The sequence below is a fragment of the Corythoichthys intestinalis genome, chromosome 2, assembly GCF_030265065.1.
Source record: "Corythoichthys intestinalis isolate RoL2023-P3 chromosome 2, ASM3026506v1, whole genome shotgun sequence".
Lineage (NCBI taxonomy): Eukaryota > Metazoa > Chordata > Actinopteri > Syngnathiformes > Syngnathidae > Corythoichthys > Corythoichthys intestinalis.
In genome coordinates, this window is record NC_080396.1 from 55,051,072 (window position 1) to 55,071,547 (window position 20,476).

At 41.2% G+C, this 20,476-nt stretch overlaps 1 protein-coding gene across 1 annotated transcript in view; it reads left to right on the forward strand.

Moving 5' to 3' along the window:
* Positions 1–3,806: 3,806 nt before the first annotated feature.
* Positions 3,807–20,476, forward strand: part of tead3a (TEA domain family member 3 a) — a 70,275-nt gene continuing 53,605 nt past the window's right edge. Inside the window, exons 1-3 of the mRNA XM_057856623.1 lie at positions 3,807–4,119; positions 4,584–4,760; positions 4,935–5,292. Of these exons, the coding sequence (XP_057712606.1) occupies positions 3,807–4,119; positions 4,584–4,760; positions 4,935–5,292 (848 nt within the window). The remainder of the gene's footprint in view (positions 4,120–4,583; positions 4,761–4,934; positions 5,293–20,476) is intronic.

Sequence of the window (20,476 nt, forward strand, 5' to 3'; positions counted from 1 at the left end):
TTTATCTAAAATACTCCTAAATCAGCTAAATCTTGAATTTATCTTTAAATGATGAAACAATTTTAAAAACGTTCACATGTCGAAAGTGGACAGAAGGGAAATTATGGAATAACGGGACCAATGTTAAAAACTTTAACGGTTGATTCACAACATTAAATTAATTGAATGTAGTTTAAAGGTGCTGATACAGAATGGGGACTTGAGTATTTTATTCACTGTTTTTAACCGTTAACTTGATACTGAAATAGTAGTTTGGTTTGGCCTGAGAGGATTTTTGAACAATTTTCGAACTAATCTACGAGACATTAATGGGGGGGGGGGGGGTGTCACGCATCAATAATGAATTTAAAATCGAATTGTAGCCTCTGAATCATAATCGAATCGTTAGGTGCCCCAAGATTCCCACCTTTAGGTAAAAAACGGTTGCTCAAAGAATCCGAATATGTAAATCAAAAGGGAAAATAATGTTTATCTACAGAAAATGACAAAACTCATGTGCGCTGCCATTTTGGGACGAATGTGGTGTCAGTTAAAGTATACCCAAGCTCAGTGCTTTATTTGTAAATCATAAGGTGCCGGAACGCAAAGTACATATGACGCAGGAATGACGAGACGGGCACAGGTCTCGGAACGTACGCAGAAAATGGTACTGAAAACAACAGGCAAATGCCCACTTGCCATGCTGTGGGACTTACAAGCCTCAACTTCAGATAATGTCCATGGTATAAATGTTATGACAACAATTTACATTTAGGCTATACTTCGCACAGCACGGGCAATTGCCCACATAACCACAGGTCGGACTGACAGTACACAGTCAGGAATTAATTTCTCAACAGGTATAACTTGTAAAACACACAAAAAAAAAAAAAAAATCAGAGATTACAATAGATAACACAAATCTCCCATTATTATTACTTATTAAAATAACGGGTGGGTTTGAGGAAACTCTCTGATTAGTCAGTTGCCATGTATTAATCACAATACATGGCTAGGGCCTCATCACCAAATGTATCTATTATAATTTATTCCAACAACTCAGTTGTAACTATTGTATAGGCCAGGGGTGGGCAAACTATTCCACAAAGGGCCGCAGTGGGTGCGGTTTTTGTTGCAACCCATTAAGAGGACACCTTTTCATCAATCTGCTGTTTTACAAGTGCAATCAGTCAATTGCAGTCAGGTGCTTCTCATTTCTGCTGAAACCTCATTGGTTAAACTATCTGTGCTGGGTCAGTTGGAACAAAGACCAGGACCCACTGCGGCCCTCGGGGACCGGTTTGTCCACCCCTGGTATAGGCCCATATAAGCAAGTAAATTGAAAATATTTCAAGGAACTTTCTATCAAATAAGTATACAAGTTTGACAGCAAATTAGCTCACATTATGAACATATTTTATGCTGATTTAATGTTGTGGTCCGTTATATAATCGCAATAGTACACTTAATGCTGTTGTTTAACGTCATTAGTGGTACAAGAGTGCTGGTAGCAAGTCTGCTTCACCTTGCACTAAGCTGCTGTCCAAACAGTTGTGCATCCCATCCCTGACCTGTTGCTGGATGTCCCACATTCTTGTCGCTCAGCACGCCCTCCTCTCCTGAATCTTCCTGTAAGCGAGCTACTGTCACGGTTCCGGCCTTTTGCTCTGGCTGATCTACCAGGCTAGCTGATGCCAAAGTACTGGCCTGTTGCTCCGGCTGTTGGTGGTCCACCTGGCTGACTGCTTGCGCTGTAGCTAGCCCCCACTCTGGGTGGCGCTGAACCTGACCAGCTGCTGCCACAGTAGCAGCCTCCTGTCCCGGCTTGGCTGGCTGTCCGTGAACCTGGCTAGCTGCTGCAGCGCTAGCCTCCTGCTGCCCTGCCCTCTAGCATGATCGCTGCAGCTGCCCTCATCGCCGGTTGTTGCTTTTCTGACTCGTTTTGAACCATCTTCCTTCTTTTTGAAAAAAAAAAGACAGTAAATGCAACGGTCTTTTTGGCATGTTGAAATACCATTTGATCCTGGCTGCTTGCTCCACAGATGCTGCAGATTTCCAAAGTTTTTCTTTTTTGTCACACGACAGGGGCCGGATCGGCCTAAATAAGTCCCGGAACACAGGGAACAGAACACATCCTCTTCCGGCAGGATCCAGCACAAATTAACCGCTGCCCAAGCTCCTTTGGGCTGGGATTTATGGACTGCTGGCCAGGATATACAGTACTTACTGTACTATGTTCTGAGGCAAAATAAAATGGCATATGAACTCCAAACTCATTTTGAGCAGTGAGTCTTTCTCAAGTTAATTCGTGTTAAAGAAACATGGGAACTTTTCCACCTTGATAAAATATTTTCATAACATTTGTGATAATATGTCGACTGAAAATTAGTTGAATGACACCTCTTTTATATCTTGAGGGGGTCTGCATCACTTTCACCAGCACTAATTTACTTTGAGGAGGATGACAGCAAACCACACACACACAAAAAAAAAACTATAAATGTGCTGACTGCTTTACGGCATACGTCACTTCCCACTTTCCCCATTCATTAAAAAGACAGAAGTCGATGCAAACGCTTTCCCGTGAATTCTGCAAAGATGGCAGAGCAACAAAAGAGACAAAAAAAATTGTCTGAGAAGGGGGAAAAAGAGAGAGGCTACTAGGATATAAACAAATTTCCTGAGCGAAACATGGGATGCACCATCTTTGACATTTTCTGCTAAGGATTTCCGGTTTAGACAGAAAAACATGAAGTGCGGTTGAAGTAAGCAGTGTGTAGACTAAGTTAAAAATACATAATCAAACCAAAGGAACCCACGGAATCTCCAAAAATAGATTCAGCATGACATAGATGAAACATGCGTTTGTTCTTATCACTTTTTTGATCGTTCAATTGACAAAATTCTAACAATCTGTGCAGCCTGTGTTAACATGAGGTGCAGATTGATGCGCAGGCCAGTTGAGGGACCAAAATGAGGCAAAATTACAAATAATATTACAGTTGCCGAATGCAGAAGGGCTGACACAGATTTTGTTGTTACAAGTTATTGTTCATCTGGTTAGATTATAGTTATGGTATTATGAGTTCTCACAAATGTACATATAATCACAAATAGTATGTCATTCTTTTTTATTGCAGATATTGATCGCAATATAACTTTTGGACAACATGATTCCATTTTTTGTTTCATTTAAAATGACTGGTGCATGCGCAAAACAGGTCAATATATCAACAATTTATAAAATTATTAGAAAAATATTAGCGAAGGTGGAGCATAAGTCAAGCCTTCCATCATCAAAGTAGAATGTACGTAGTCGCGATATATGTTCATCAACGTACAGTAAGTGTTGTTGTGAGGCCCATCAAGTTGTATTCCCTTACCTAACAGTGTTTTCCACCTGTAAATAAACAAACAAAAAACTCATAACACTTGCATTTATGCGTTTACACAATTGTGCCATCCTACACTGTGACATATTTACTGTTGCCATAGAGTGCACTTCCTGTGGGTGTGGTATTACAGTATAAAAGGAATCTCTGTGATGTCTCTGTGACATATATGCTGAGAAGCACACTGAATAAAGTGTTGTTCCATTCAAGTCTCGGCCTTACATGTACTTAGATTAAGGAAGTATATAACAAAAGTGGTGACGAGGACATCTGGACCTGCGTCAGCTCGGACGTGCTGTTTTGGGAGTTTGCTGCGGGTCGCGGTGCTCCAGCGGACAGACGGCGCCGACCTCAGCTTCCACGTCGTGACTTCGTGGGGAGGAGGACGAGCGGAGATTTCAAAGGGAGCGTAAAGGTGCTGTATAACCAGGCGCTATGGCGGGAGTTATCGGCTCTGTTGGTTCTTTTGATGAGCTTGTGGAACAGTGGAGCTCGTACACGGAGCGGTTCGGCTATTTCGTGGAAGCTAATGAAATAGCGGAAGAGAAAGTGGTGCCCACGTTTTTGAGCATTATTGGGTCAAAGACTTTCAATTTACTGAGAAACTTGCTTCAACCCGATAAACCTGGCAGTAAAACGTACAGTCAAATCGTGGAAACTCTTAATGGACATTTTACACCCAAGCCCCTTGTGATAGCAGAGAGATTTCGATTTCTCAGGAGAAATCAGGAAGAGGGGGAATGTGCCTGTCAGATAAAAACAAGCACAGAGAAAGATAAGGAAATGATAGACAAGAAGAAAACAAAGATGTCAAAGCAGTAGAGAGTGCCTCTACTTCCGAAGATGAAAGTGACGCGCACACCGTGCATGTAATGAATGTGGACCGGAAGTCAGGGTGTCACTGGGTAACACCAAAGTTAGAGGGTCACCCAGTCAAAATGCAAATAGACACTGGATCACAAGCATCGCTTGTGTCCTTCCACGTCTATAAACAGTGTTTAAGACACCTTCCATTAAGATCGTCAGACACTGTGTTCAAAGCGTACACTGGACACAAAGTGCACATTAAAGGAATGACTGACATTACTGTGCAATGCAAGGATCAAACTGCTAAACTTCCAGTGTATGTCACAAAAGGGAATTTTGCTTCCATCATGGGAAGATTGTGGATTAATGCACTTCGCGTAAATTGGCTAGAAGTTTGGCTTTCAGACAGTTCTTCACAACTACTAGTCATCCTGGACAAGAATGAAGAGGTTTTCCGTGAGGAATTGGGCAGCATGAAGGAAATTACAGTGAAATTGCACATTAAACCAGGAAGCAAACCTGTGTTTATCAAGGCTAGAACAGTGCCGTATGCTATTCATGACAAAGTCGAGGCCGACCTGGGTGCGTGGGTCAAAAGTGGTGTTTTGGAACCAGTCACCACCAGGGCGACACCAATTGTGCCGGTTCCGAAAAAGAATGGCGGAATTTGCACATGTGGCGATTTTTAAGTGACTTTGAATCTGGTGCTTTGTGTGGAGCAGTACCCACTTCCATTGATCGATGATTTGTTTGCAGGTCTGAGCGGTGGTCAAAAATTCAGCAAAATTGACCTCAACCAAGCTTATCTGCAGATGCATGTGGACAAAGAATCACGGGAGTGGCTGACAATTAACATGCACAAGGGACTTTTCAGATATTGCAGATTACCTTTTGGCATCACATCTGCTCCTGCTCTGTTTCAACGGGCTATGGATCAAATTTTGAGTGGATTGCCAGGAGTACAATGTTACTTGGATGACATTCTCTGCACCGGTGCCAACGACGAGGAGCATCTTCGCAACCTGGATGCTGTCTTAAAAAGGCTAAGGCAGTATGGTCTTCGAGTGTGCAAGGAAAAATGTGAATTTTTGAGACCATCGATGGAGTATCTCAGGTATGTGATAGACCAAAAAGGACTACACAAGTCTCCATCAAAGACAAAGGCAATTGTGGATGCACCCGCCCCAGAGAATGCGAGTCAGCTTAGATCTTTTTTAGGTCTATTGAACTATTATGGACGGTTTATTGCCAATTTGGCATCACTTCTTAAACCATTGCATGAGCTGTTGTGCAAAGATGTGAAATGGAAATGGACGAATGAGTGTAACAAAGCTTTTCGAAATGCGAAAAACGCCCTGATTTCATCAGAGGTCCTTACTCATTTCAAACTTTCATATCCAATACAGCTGGCATGCAATGCTTCACCCTACGGGGTGGGTGCTGTCATCTCCCATGTGTTCCCGAACGGAGATGACAGACCAATTGCTTTCGCATCGAGAACACTTAAAAAAAGCAGAGTCAAACTATGCTTAATTGGAATGAGAAGCATTGAGCATTATTTTTGGTGTGAGGAAGTTCCACCAATATTTGTATGGAAGGAAGTTTACTCTGTTAACGGATCACAGACCACTGACAACGATTTTGGGACCTCATGCAGGAATCCCTTCACTGGCTGCAGCATGTCCTCAGAGGTGGGCTTTTTTGTTATCAACTCACTCATACGACATCAAGTATCGCAAATCTGATTTGCATTGCAATGCTGATGGACTTTCGAGGTTGCCGCTTCCTGTCACAAAACATGAACCTACCTCAGTGGACATATTCTATTTCCGAAATGTTGAACACGCACCAATTTGAGCGTCGCAAGTGAAACGTGCAACTCGGAACGACCCCGACCTGTCAGTCGTACTGGACATGGTAATTAAAGGACAATCAAAGTGTGAGAACACCGCTCTCAAACCTTTTTTGGATAGGAGGTGGGAACTTTCTGTTCAATCGGGTTGTTTGCTGTGTGGGAGGAGAGTGATTGTGCCACAGTCATTGCGTGCTAAAATGCTTGCGCCGCTGCATGTAGGTCACAGTGGTGTTGTTGAAATGAAAGAAATGGCGAGAAGTTATTTTTGGTGGCCAGGATTAGGTAAACAGATCGATGAGACGGTAAAAAGTTATTCATCTTGCCAGAAGATTTGCATCAATCCACCTGCAGCCACACTTCTTCCTTGGGATTTTCCTGAGGACCCTTGGCACCGCATTCATATTGACTTTGTGGGGCCTTTTGAAAATTTGAATGTTTCTGGTTGCTATCAATGCCCATAGTAAGTGGCCAGAGGTAGCTATCATGAAATCCACCACATCGGAAAAGGCAATTGAGAAGTTAGGGGAGATGTTTAGTCGTTTCGGAGCCCCTGCACAACTCGTGTCAGACAATGGGCCCCAATTTGTGTCAAAATAAATGGTTGAATTTCTGCAAGCCAATGGGGTTCAACACATTAAGTCGGCTCCCTATCACTCGGCAACCAACGGCTTGGCAGAGAGGTTTGTGCAGACCCTCAAACATGCTCTCAAAGCATCACAAGGGAAATGTACACTCTATCAGAGACTACACGAATTTGTCCTCAAATACCGAACATCTGTGCATGCAACTACCAAGGTATCGCCAGCGAGCCTCATGTTTTCTCGAGAGATACGAACTGGCATGGATCTTCTGAAACCACCAACCCTGAGCGAGATTGTTCGAATGAATCAACGGAAGCAAGTCAAGTACAGAGACCTGCATTCCAAGAACCGAGTTTTTGCACCTGGTGACTCTGTTATGGCCCGGAGTTACCAGAGTAAGGAAAAGTGGGCCCCTGCCACTATCATTGCTCAAACTGGGCCTGTTTCCTACACAGTTCAAACAGCTGATGGTGTTTGGCGTCACCATGTGGATCAATTGTTGGGAATACCAGACACTACTCCAGAACTGTCTATTGATTGTGATGATGCTAGCAATGTAATTATATCAGAAATGTCTAGCTTACCGGATGTGCCAAAAATACTAGAAATGTCTAGCTTACCGGATGTGTCAAACCCAAACAATCCTGCTGTAATTGTGTCTAATTCAACCAATGCACAAACGGAACCTGAAACGGTATCGGAACCTGTTTCCACAAGTGGAAAATCGGAAGTGACTGTTGAATGTCGTTATCCTGCACGCGACAGATTGGATTTATAAGTAATGGGGGGAAAACAGGAGGTATTTTTGTGTTTATTTCTGGGACATGTTATGTAAGGGGTGGAGGAGATGTGACATATTTATGTCACTCTGCTGTTGCCATAGTGTGCACTTCCTGTGGGTGTGGTATTACAGTATAAAAGGAATCTCAGTGATGTCTCTGTGACATATATGCTGAGAAGCACACTGAATAAAGAAGTGTTGTTCCATTCAAGTCTCGGCCTTACATGTACTTAGAGTAAGGAAGTACATAACATACACGTACTGATTAGAGACAGGCTAGCAGCAGATAGCATGTGTTGCAGCCAAACCAGTACATTAGTTGTCGTAAATAATATTAAACATTATCATAATTACAATCATCATCGTAATAACAATATCAAAGACAACAAGTCATTTCATGCGCAAGAGTTTGGCTTTAGTATTTTTTGAGCGCTGGACACATGAAAATGCAGGGATAGGAAGATCATACCTTCCATAGCACAGCAGCAACATGTCTCCATAAACACCCCGTTTTTGTAATGGCACGGACTTGTTTCCACATCTGCCTTCATGAACATGTTGTCCTCCAATGTCATGTTGATGGCGGATGGATGTGAAATTTCCAAAGTGTCCTTTTTGAGGGATTGTGACAGCTCCACTGTTATTTTGGATAGAGAAAGTGTAAAACGGAAGTCGCGAGCAGAAATGTGGAAGTAAAGCGGAAGTACCTCGGAAACAAACATTGGCCAGGCTTTCACTGGTGGGGTGGTTAGCCACACGGTTGCTAACTGCCATATGCTATTGAAGGAATTTAGTCCTCCCAGCCCAAACCGCACAGGGAGGCCGGCAACAGAACGGAAATGTGCTCCGCAGCTCGACGCCCCCGAAGAGCCAGGCCAGGAGGAAGCTAAACTCCGCGCGTTCCTGTGTTAACCCTTTGCACACTGACTCCATGTTTCAAAAGCTTGAGGAACACTCGCCGAAAACAGGTTGACAATTTATTCGTCGACAATGGTAAAAAACAAGGCAAAAACAGACGACGGAGGGACAATTCTGGATCCAAAACAAGGCTACATGTTTCCGAGCAGAAGAAATCTGTCTTATCTCAGTGTCCAGTCTTTTTGAAGTCTTTGCTGATGCGGGTCTTGTCGAAGGCGTTTCTGGGCGTTGCTTTTGTGCCACCCCCGCTGTGGCCGGTTTTGGGCGGCTTAGGTTCGTGCGCGGATTGGGACGCCCGCTATCAACTTTGCTGTCCGGGCTGGTTGTGCTTGTTTTAGGACAAAGCGCTTTGTCCTTGGAGTTTTCTGGGAGAGCAGATTTGCCAGAGTTGGTGCGTCACTCCTGTGATAAGACGGCATTGTGTATCTCTTCTATTTCCTCTCATTAAACTATGGTGTTCTATTTATTTTATATTAGTAGCGTAGTCCTACCTTAAATATGAAAATGATACTATTTCCTGATTAATTATATTACGTGTGTTAGAGTAATGCAAACACTTAGACGGTGTCATATATATGTGTTAGACTATATATGTGTTAGACTAATGCAGACAATTATATGGTGTGTGCGATGACGATATCGTTTCCCCTTCAATCCCCCTCACGAGCCCCGACAGGGGATTGTAAAAACATGGTTGTGGCCTTAGAACTTAGCTTTGTCAAGTGGTGGAAGAAATGTAGCAATTAATGAACAGTTTAAACAGGGATGTGCGAAATTTGTCCCCCTCAGGACTCCTGTTAAGTACTCTTTAAAACAATATGATACCGCCTCAAAGGGTTAATCCTTGGTTGTCTTTGGTCCCGTGGCTATAGGCATCAGCTCACAGTGCCCTCTTTGTACAGGTGCATTGAGACCAATTTTTCATGATCAATTAGACGGGCTACCCATCAAGTTAGTCCTGTCGCTAGGAAAAATGAGATATACATTCAGTTAAATTTGGCCCCATAAAAAATAAAAATAATCTTTAGTTAGGAAAATGAGAAACACACTAAGCTAAATTCCGTCCATTGAATAACAACCTTTAAATCAGGAAAAGTGAGAACCGTACTGAGTTAAATTTTAGTCCAGTAAATTAAAATTTAACCGCCCCCCTTTTCAACTTCAGTAACGTTAGGGTCAACCACCACCTGTAGTAAGAGGGAACTGTGCGCAGCCCTGAAGAAAAAAGAATGCAACAGTGTGTCAAACATCTCAGAACAGCTTTTAAATGAAGAAAAAGAACAGCACTGACAAACTACTACATCTACAAACATGACACAGCAAAAAACATTCCCCCATTGACTAGAGAATGGTGAAAAAGCGGTACTGTACAAAAGCGGAATGTTGCAATACAGAAAAACTTGGACAGAATGAACTCGAAACTTGAAATAAACGTCTTCACCCCTTCCCAGTTGTTGAAAATGATGGACACAGACGCCTGTAGGCAAACTTTATTCCACCCCAATTAAAGAAAAACTTTATTCCGCCCCATTCACCAAAAAATGAATAAATATCCTAATCAAAAGTATATATATAAAAATAATAAAAGTTATATTCTCCACCCCAAATGACAAATATGGCTAAAGGCTAAAGAATAAAAACTGGGACTTAAAAATGGCACAAATCTACCGAGTACTATGATTTAGAACCTAACGAAAAAATAGTAGTCTTTGAACAAAAATCCCAAGAACAAAAATGAATCTATGGTGATTGTGGAAATATAAAACAACCCAGTGAACTTATATGACATGTGTCGAGGAATTACAGAACCCAAATGTGACTGCAAAAGATCGAAAAATGTGACGGAAAAAATAAACCCCACTACATAAACAATGTGTATTCCCACTACTTACCAACAACGTCAGGGGCACCTTTCCACACCACATTTCTAACAGCAACATCCGCATGTGAAATCAATAAAAGGGAAAAAGGAAAGAAAATCCAAACCTTATAGTGAAAAATAATATTAAAAAGAACAAATAAACGAGAGCACTATAGCGACAGGGACCATGACGCTAAACCTATTTATTTCCATAATCAACTGTCGCTTCCTAGGACATGGGTCGTATGGGAATTTGTTTATTTTCTCCCAGTCCGGATCCGTCATGGTTGCCCCCCACCCGAGTGGATCCTAGTGTAGCTGTAATCTGTTCAACTCAAAAGAATACAGAGCCTCCAACATATTTTAAAACACTCCCTAATTAAAGCATAGCACGACTTTGCCTTTGTGTAGAACACAAACAATGAGTTTAAGGTGTCTAAAATATAATGTGGTACCTACAGGAAAGTTAATCATTAGAAAGTGAACATAAAATAATAAAAGTAAAGAATCTTAATCAAATACATCTGGGACTATGTGGTGTACTTAAACTATGTCACGTACTCAAGTTTTAGTTTTTTTGTTTTTTTTACTGCTTGTCGAGACGTCTGAGGCACGGTAATCTCTCTAACATTTAAATACTCTCTCAAACTCAAAAAGACCGGAAAACATTCACCTCGACGAAACACAGCATCGTCAGCTGGGGTGAGTATAAAACCGTGGGGACAGTCGTGACGGCTGTCCCTTGGCGATGAACCATTATTTTGTGAGCACCTGTTCTCACACAACCACCAGCTCAGGGCTCGTGCGGCACCGCAGTCACAGCCCTGAGGGAATAGGTGGGGTCTGGAATCAAACCTTTGATCCTCCAACCATTGGCGATCCCTTCTCCCACCCGCGCAACCGGTGGTCCGTGTGCCGGTGCGATGGCTCCTCTTGTCACACCCAGCTCCAGCTCAGCTAGCGTTCAGGGTGAATGTCTTCCCATCCTGTCAACATACACATCTGGTGTTTCAGGGGATCGATGAATAGAAATAAGGATAAACTCAAGAATAGCCGATTTGTCATACTTACTTATCATAACTGGGCCTCTTTGTAACCTTACCACCTGAAACGTCCCAACAGCACCCGTCTCAAAACTCCAACATGTGATGTGGCAGATTATTATCCTTAACCCTTGAAATCTTTTGGGAAACAATGTGGTCAGGGAAAACTTTAGATCGTTGTAATGGCCTCTGCGTGCTCCTAAAATGTGTCGTGCTATTAAAGCAATGTGTGAAACTCCATATGTCTAAATGAGATTATGAATAGTATTATGTTTATAATAATTAACTGTTTTTTGGCCCTCAGAACTGTATGTTTAGAGTTGAACAGACTGTACAAGTCAATAAAAATTTACAGTTGTCCGCATCCATATTAACTTTCAGTAATGTTGTAAGTAATGTTGGTGTTATCTTGACCCACTTATATTAGCTTAATAATATTGATCGTCAACAACCCTAGTCACAAGGAATCATTTTGTCGAAAGATGGGAGTTATACATTCATTTCTACGGTGTGTGGTTGTCTACTACACGTTTAAACTGTTCAATGGTTACCATTGCAACAATCAACACAAAAACATTTATATGTCTTATTATTTCCAGTTTACAAACCCCTCATGTCCAATTCAGATCCCAAACAAAGCCACTCAGCAATAATTAAAATATTTATGTCTTGGAAAGTGATGCCTTTTCCTTTGTTCCTTATGTCGTTCAAAATATGTATCTTTCTCCCCTTTTGTGAAACAATTAGGTCCCCCGAAAATAATTGCAAAATAACAAACCAGTGAATAGGATCAATAGAATAAATGCAAGCCAACCAGATTGACTTTTTATTTAAAAAATGGAAAAAGAATAGAAATAGATAAATGAAAAATACAGTTAGCACAGACATGGAACTACACAACACTTTCTCCAATCCTTTTTTTTTTTTTTTTTTTTGAAAGATTATTCAAGTCCTTAAAGATAAAAAATCTGTTCCATAAAGGTGTCCAAAGGAATGGAAAAATATCACATGAGGATAATTCATCAAAAGATCAAAAACAAAAATCAAAAATCAAACATGAAAACATAAAAATTGTCTTCTACTGGGGAAATTGTATTTATAGGCAGTAGACTTGGAAAGGTATTCTGAAATTAAATTAACTCATCTCTAGATTCTATCTAATTATCGTTGTATCTTTCGAGTATTATTCTTAACTTTTAACATAAGCCATTTCCCCAGCATAATAACTTGCATTTGGCACGATGCCCATGTTTGTTTACATTCTCAAATTTAATTCCTCCCCTCTTATGTAATTTGTTAATTCGATTTCTACTGTGGTCTTTCTCTTAAAAAAAAAAATTGGTTGCTAATTTCCCCTATAATTTCAAAGCAACAAAATTTACCTACATTGGTCTTGTCTTTTCATCCCAGATCATGAAATTGGTGAAAATGTCTTATTCCCCTTTTTTTTATTTTATTTTATTCATTTCTTGATTTCTTTTTTGCAAGGATAGCCCAATTCTATCCGCAGGTGACCCAAAAGATTATATTTTAGTGAAATCTGGCATTTCAAGTCTTTTTAAAAACCTAAATCCACTTTTACATTGTCCCGTATATCAAAATTAACACATATAGGAGATTCTCCCTCCGCATTCTTCCGGGAGTCAATAGTGGCTAGGGAAGGACTGTCTTATCTATTGTTTTACCAAAACAACCAGAGACTTGAGCTTGAGATGACCCACTTTAAAACTTTGCTCTTTCCTAAACTTTAACCCTTTAGGCAAGGCATCTCAAACTTAAATTAGCTTCTATAGACTCCACATTAAACGGAACTACAAAATAACTCCAAAATCAGTTTTACGAAAGTGCAAAAGAAAAAGAAAATATACTAAATGAAATTATTTCCTTCAAGGGTCAACAATGAAAAGCAAATATCCAAGTTAAAATAAAAATGAAAACTAATAAGACTTACAATTTATCTCATTCTGGGAACGTTATCTCCGATGTAAATTTGGAATCGTGATAAGTGTTATGAAAGAACCATTTGCTTTTTTTTTTTTTTTTTCAAAGATGTTCTAGTTACTTTAAGGGGTGTTATGAATGTCAATTAGCTCAAATATTTACAATTCTTATATTGCATTGTTACAGGTTTTATAGTCACACCCTATTTGATAATTTGTCAATTAACTTTGGTCATGGCCTGTCTCGACAAAGTTGGCCACTTATTTCCTACTCTATTTTCATAACAGCAAAAATTAGTTCAATTTTAATTGTCTTCTTATATCAAAACTAAAATCAATAAAGTTATCCTGTTGTTCTTTGGATCCCAGCTGAATTCACGACAGCCAATTCTATCAACATGTGATCCAAAAGTGACACTTTCCCCATATTCATCATGCTCGAATCCCCTAAACATTAAATTTCAAACTATTCGTTATACTAGAAGCGAGCCATGATATCAATTCCCCGTTACTAATTTTAAGGTGTTCTTTGCTTGTTCGGTTTGCATGTTTGTTATTCTAATAATTGTAAGTTCGTGGTTGAGCGCATCACTTTAATATTCTTTTGTTTCTCTACATTCTTTTGTGAGTAAAAAACATCTTGTTAGAAAAAGCTTTTTTTTTTTTTTTTTTTTTTTTTAATCTATAACTTTACCAAACATCCAGGGACTTCAGCCCTCCTTACTCTGCTTGGCCTGAACAAGAGCAAGAGGGGCCTCCCGCCCATCGGCCCGCGCACCTCATTTTGAACACTGTGTTCCTTTTCTAATCAGATCTACTGATTTTTTAGAATTTTTTTACATGTTGTCCCTTTTTTGCTCTCAATTTTATCTTAAAGTGTTAAACAAGGACTGGAAAATTCCCAGCTTCAATTCTAGCCTCCCCTTATAATCAATTTTGGCAAAAAACCCAGCGGATGCCGTCGAGGACCCCATGTTGCAAATAGGGGCCACCGACGGCCCGCCCTCCTTATTTTGAACACAGTGTTCTTTTCTAATCAGATAGCCCAACTCCAGGCGCCATGCCAACGGCTGTCTCCCAGAACGTTAACAGGGGCGCTTCCTATTTTTTCGGCTTCATTCCGAACAACACTAAGCAAAACAAAACGTCCAATTACTTTAACAAGAGACTACACGACACCATAGCAACTTAACATTTAAACAGCAACAGTGGCAGTCCACCCCGGCTTCCCCATTTTAATTGTCATTTTTTGTCATGGTCAATCTTAGTGCATTTGTACAACCATCCATTCCGGGTCCCTAACCTATATTTCCGCTGGGCGAATCTAATCATGGCCATGTTTTTTCTCTCTCGAGGCTCTCTCTGCTGCTGGGCGTCACTCCAAGCACGGCCTTAACCTATCGTGTTTTGTCGTAGGAACCTGGGGCCCTCGTGAGCCACAAAAGGTGCCTCAAGACGCCACAGTGTGCCTTCCGACGGGTCTTGCACCCATCTTTTAAGGAGGGACCACTCCCCAGGGCGCCGCCACCCAGCTCACAATCCTCCGCCTCGTCAGACACGAGGTGGGGAACCGCCACGTTCCAGTCCGGGCGAATTTGACCCGGCCTGACGCTGCCTCGCCAGTCAATTCACTTCCTTTGGACAAGTATATGTCTATCCATATAAATATATATGCACAATTAATCACATATATATATATATGCATACACATACTGCGGGCCACAGCCCCCGTGTCAGATCGGAAACCAACAGTCACAATGAGCTTGCAACTGCCGATCCCTCGCGATCCTATTAACACTCGGAGGGGGTTCTCACGCACTAATCTACAATCTAATCTACAATTCCATATACATGCCCATATCTATCCCATACACATATATTTATATGTATATGCATACATGCGCATGTATATATTACGTGTGTCCCACCAGATCAAATCGGGAAAACAACAACCATCCGATGATTGTGTCGCCCAGACGCCAACCAGCATTAGGAAGGGAAGGTTGGGGTTTGGGGAGGGAGGGGGCGACTCACAACCCCTTCTCAATTGCCGTCTCTCGCAATTTAATCGGCTTCCAGAGGACACCACGCTTCCTAACCTAACTTATATTACGTGTGTCCCACCAAATCAAATCGGGAAACAACAACAATCCGGTGATTGTGTCGCCCAGACGCCAATCAGCAATAGGAAGGGAAGGTTGGGGTTTGGGGAGGGAGGGGGCGACTCACAACCCCTTCTCAATTGCCGTCTCTCGCAATTTAATCGGCTTCCAGAGGACACCACGCTCCCTAACCTAACTTATATTACATGTGTCCCACCAAATCAAATCGGGAAACAACAACAATCCGGTGATTGTGTCGCCCAGACGCCAACCAGCATTAGGAAGGAAAGGTTGGGGTTTGGGGAGGGAGGGGGCGACTCACAACCCCTTCTCAATTGCCGTCTCCCGCAATTTAATCGGCTTCCAGAGGGCACCACGCTCCCTAACCTAACTTGTCCTTTTATTTTACTTTTTTTTAAAATTATTTAAATTTTTTTATAGTTTTTTTGTGGGTTTTTTTTATTATTTTTTTTTATCTATCTTTCGCCCAGCCTAAACTACGCAATGGATGTTGTACTTCATGCACAAATCTATAAAATACCCCTCTAGTGTTAAGACTACTGTTACCAAACTAATTCCCCATATGCCAGAATGCAACATTCACCGTTAGACAAAACACAAAATGGTCGAAGGTCGCTTCAAGTCAACTTTCACCCGCCTTAAATTATGACAAAACGTCTTTTTACCTTTTCGGCTTTTAGCGGTGCACCTAAAAGGGCTCCAGTTGACTCTTCCGCAGCCGTTCGTCCATCCCCTCCGTCGTCTGGGCCTATCACGTCGTTGTTTATCCACAACTGGATTCATGACCTTATTACTACTCGTCCTACACACAGCCGCTGAGAACAGAAATGTTTAATCCGTCTGCAGGCAACCGGGAGATTGATTTTTGATTGATTGATGATTTTACGACACTGTACGGGTATGCGCCGGTCTTCACAGGAAATGCAGCGCTGGTTATCATGGCAAACACAGTCTTTCTTAAGGCAAAGCAGTACCGCTTTGTCCACCAGCGTCGCTTAAGTTGACTAAAACTGAAAACTTACAAAGTGGTGCTTTAATGTGTGCTGGCTTACAGTTTGGCCTGAGCCAAGACATAGCGTTTTCATTGGGAGATGAAAAATCAACAAATAGTTTAACATACTCACTAGTACATACATTTCACACACTGTTACATATCAATGACAAATATTTGGATGTTTACACATCATAAAAATTAAATTCTTTTATTTATTTATTTTTTTTTAAATTGTTGTACATTTTTGGGGGAGGGATCCACTTGGTCCATGGCTTCTCTCTTACTCTAAGGCAGTGCTTCTCAATTATTTTCTGTTACGCCCCCCCAAGGAAGACGTAAATGTTGCGCCCCCCCCCCCCCCAACTCTCTGCCACCACTGTAAATAGTATCATTCGTCTATATTACTATTATAAGTACGCCTCAGCCTAACATTGTGTCCTTTTTTTTTTCTATTAAAGAAAAAAAGTAACATAGATCAACTTATAATAAAGTATAACTTTTTTAACATTGTGTTGCTTGTAACAGAAAAGACTTAACGCGCATCAATTTGCCTGAAGTTAAAAAAAAAAAAAAAAAAAAAAAAGTCACATCCAAACTGTAAAAATACACTCAAGGTACATTTTTGACCATTTGATACTGAAAAATAAAATGTAATAAAATCAGTAAATAATAACAAATTCAAATTGATTAGAAACATTTACTCTTCAGGGCAACGTGCCAAAACATTTGACCGAAAAACAAAACTGAATAGAAGGGGGGGGGGAAAGTCTTTGCACAGAAGGAAAGTTTTTATTTTCGCTGATTCACCACAGTGCTCACTGGTTTACTGATATAACACTGACAAAGCGGGACGATTGTGACAATTGGCAATATTCGGCACATTTTCGCTGAAAAACAATCAAGCGACTTATCAATGAGATTGAGGTCGAATGTCTTTAAGTGGCGTCTTAACTGATTTGGCTTCTCCGCTATAATCATTTTTAGACTCAGTAAACAGTGGTCTTTCCTCATTTCCCACTATATTAAAAGTCAAAGGCAAACGGCCCCAAAAAAGCGCATTCTCGGCGGCCGAGGTAGAACCGTAGGTGAGGGCGGTGGTCGTGACGATCCCAAGCCGAAAACGGCACTTCTCGGCCGGACACGTGAGAACCGAAGAAGACAGTGGGTCGCTGCGTGAGTCCAGCTCTGCATGAGTCTCTTCCGTGTGCTCTTGCTTACTTCAAAAATACTGCACGCACTTTGAAAATGAGAGCGCCACTGCCACCCACGGAGTGGATGTGCAAGTACACTTTATTCTAGTACGGCAAATAAAAAATAAAAAAAATAAAAGCATGTTCCCCGAGGTCACTCGCGCCCCCCCTGGCATCGCTCTGCGCCCCCCTGGGGGGGCGCGCCCCACCATTTGAGAAGTACTGCTCTAAGGGAAACATATGCTGAATTTACATAACATGGTGTCAACAAATCTTTTTTAAGTTGTGAGAGGTAGTAATAAGATGATGGAAATGTCAATTGCATATATAATGAACATCTGAAAGACCAATTATCACTAATTAGGTCCATTGGCAACATGGAAATAAAAACAGCTTTTCAGAGTGGCAGAGACGCTCATCATCAATTCAGGATCATCAATTCACTTAATGTTGCACCAAAATATAGTGCAGCAATATCAGAAATATGTTTCACAGTGGAAAAATTGCAAATAGGTTGAAGTCACTATCATCTTCATCTACAGTGTATAACATCATCCAAAAGTTCCTGAGCGTGAGGGTCAAGGCCGAAAAACCATACTGGATGCCCGTGATCGTTGTGCCTTTTAAAAGGCACTGCGCCACAAACAGGAATACTATTGTAAAGGAAATCATGGAATGGGCTGAGGACGACTTTCAGAAAGCATTCGCGATGCAACATGAATTAATTGCAACATCATGGCTGCGTAGGATAAGAATCCAAGTGTTGAAATGGCCAGCCTGCAGTCCAGATATTTCACCTGTAAAGAAAATTTGGCGCATCATAAAGAGGAAGGTGCAAAACAGAAAGCTCAAGACAGATGAACAATAAGAGAGTTGTATTTTCAAACTGTTTTAAAAAGAGTAGTTGTTGTTTTTTTTTTAAGATTTGTTGACACATGATACAGTGGTACCTCTTTTTATGAACGTCTCTACAGACAGAATGTTAAGGTTAAGACACGCCTCGATGGGAAATATTGCCTCTTTTTCAGGATAAGAAAGGCAAAAATACAGTATGGCTGGTATTCGTAGCTCCCGGAGGTTACTGAACATAACATACTTATTGCTGCTCTGCCATTGGTTATTGCCAAGCATTTCTGACACCCAGTTGGATAAGTGGATGTGTGTATCCCAGCATCCTCTTACTCCCCTTGTGTTCCGACAGCTTTACATGGGTGTATTAACTTTTATTTTGTACTCTTGGTTTTGTTACATTATGAACAATCAGATTTTATGTTTATTGTGCAATAATCTAATTGTAACATGTACAGTGGGGCAAATAAGTTTTCAGTCAACCACTAATTGTGCAAGTTCTCCCACTTAAAAATATTAGAGAGGCCTGTAATTGTCAACATGGTAAAACCTCAACCATGAGAGACAGCATGTGGAAAAAAGAAAAACAGAAAATCACATTGTTTGATTTTAAAATAATTTATTTGCAAATCATGGTGGAAAATAAGTATTTGGTCAATACCAAAAGTTCATCTCAATACATACCTATGTACCCTTTGTTGGCAATAACGGAGGCCAAACGTTTTCTGTAACTCTTCACAAGCTTTTCACACACTGTTGCTGGTATTTTGGCCCATCCCTCCATGCAGATCTCCTCTAGAGCAGTGATGTTTTGGGGCTGTCGTTGGGCAACACAGACTTTCAACTCTCTCCACAGATTTTCTATGGGGTTGAGATCTGGAGACTGGCTAGGCCACTCCAGGACCTTGAAATGCTTCTTACAAAGCCACTCCTTTGTTGCCCTGGCTGTGTGTTTGGGATCATTGTCATGCTGAAAGACCCAGCCACGTCTCATCTTCAATGCCCTTGCTGACGGAAGGAGATTTTCACTCAAAATCTCTCGATACATGGCCCCATTCATTCTTTCCTTTACACAGATCGGTCGTCCTGGTCCCTTTGCAGAAAAACAGCCCCAAAGCATGATGTTTCCACCCCCATGCTTCACAGTGGGTATGGTGCAATTCAGTATTCTTTTTCCTCCAAAACAAGAGAACCTGGGTTTCTATCAAAAAGTTCTATTTTGGTTTCATCTGACCATACCACATTCTTCCAGTCCTCTTCTGGATCATCCAAATGCTCTCTAGCGAAGCGCAGATGGGCCTGGACGTGTACTGGCTTCAGCAGGGGGACACTTCTGGCAGTGCAGGATTTGAGTCCCTGGCGGCGCATTGTGTTACTGATAGTAGCCTTTGTTACTGTGGTCCCAGCTCTCTGTAGGTCATTCACTAGGTCCTCCCGTGTGTTTCTGGGATTTTTGCTCCCCGTTCTTGTTATCATTTTGACGCCACGGGGTGAGGAAGGAGATGAAAATCTGTGTTGCCCAACGACAGCCCCAAAACATCACTGATCTAGAGGAGATCTGTATGGAGGAATGGGCCAAAATATCAGCAACAGTGTGTGAAAAGCTTTTGAAGAGTTACAGAAAACGTTTGGCCTCCGTTATTGCCAACAAAGGGTTCATAACAAAGTATTGAGATTAACTTTTGGTATAGACCAAATTGGTATAGATACTTATTTTCCACCATGATTTGCAAATAAATTATTTAAAAATCAAACAATGTGATTTTCTGGTGGTGGTGGGGGGGGGGGGGGTTTCCACATTCTGTCTCTCATGGTTTAAGTTTAACCATGTTGACAATTTCAGGCCTCTCTAATATTTTCAAGTGGGAGAACTTGCACAATTAGTGGTTGACTAAATACTTATTTGCTCCACAGTATTTGTTATATGTTATGATGCATTTTTATGAGTTACAAAGAATTTATGTCTAAATTTGGGGGGGCTTGGAATAGATTAGGGCATTTACATGGAAAACACGTCTCTACCTACAGAATTTTCAAATTAAGAAACTACTTTCAAAACCAATTAATTTCGTAAGTATGGGTACCACTGTACTTAAAATCAACATACAATCCCAATTCAATACAATTATAAATGTTCGCAGTTTAAATTTTTATCCTGCCATC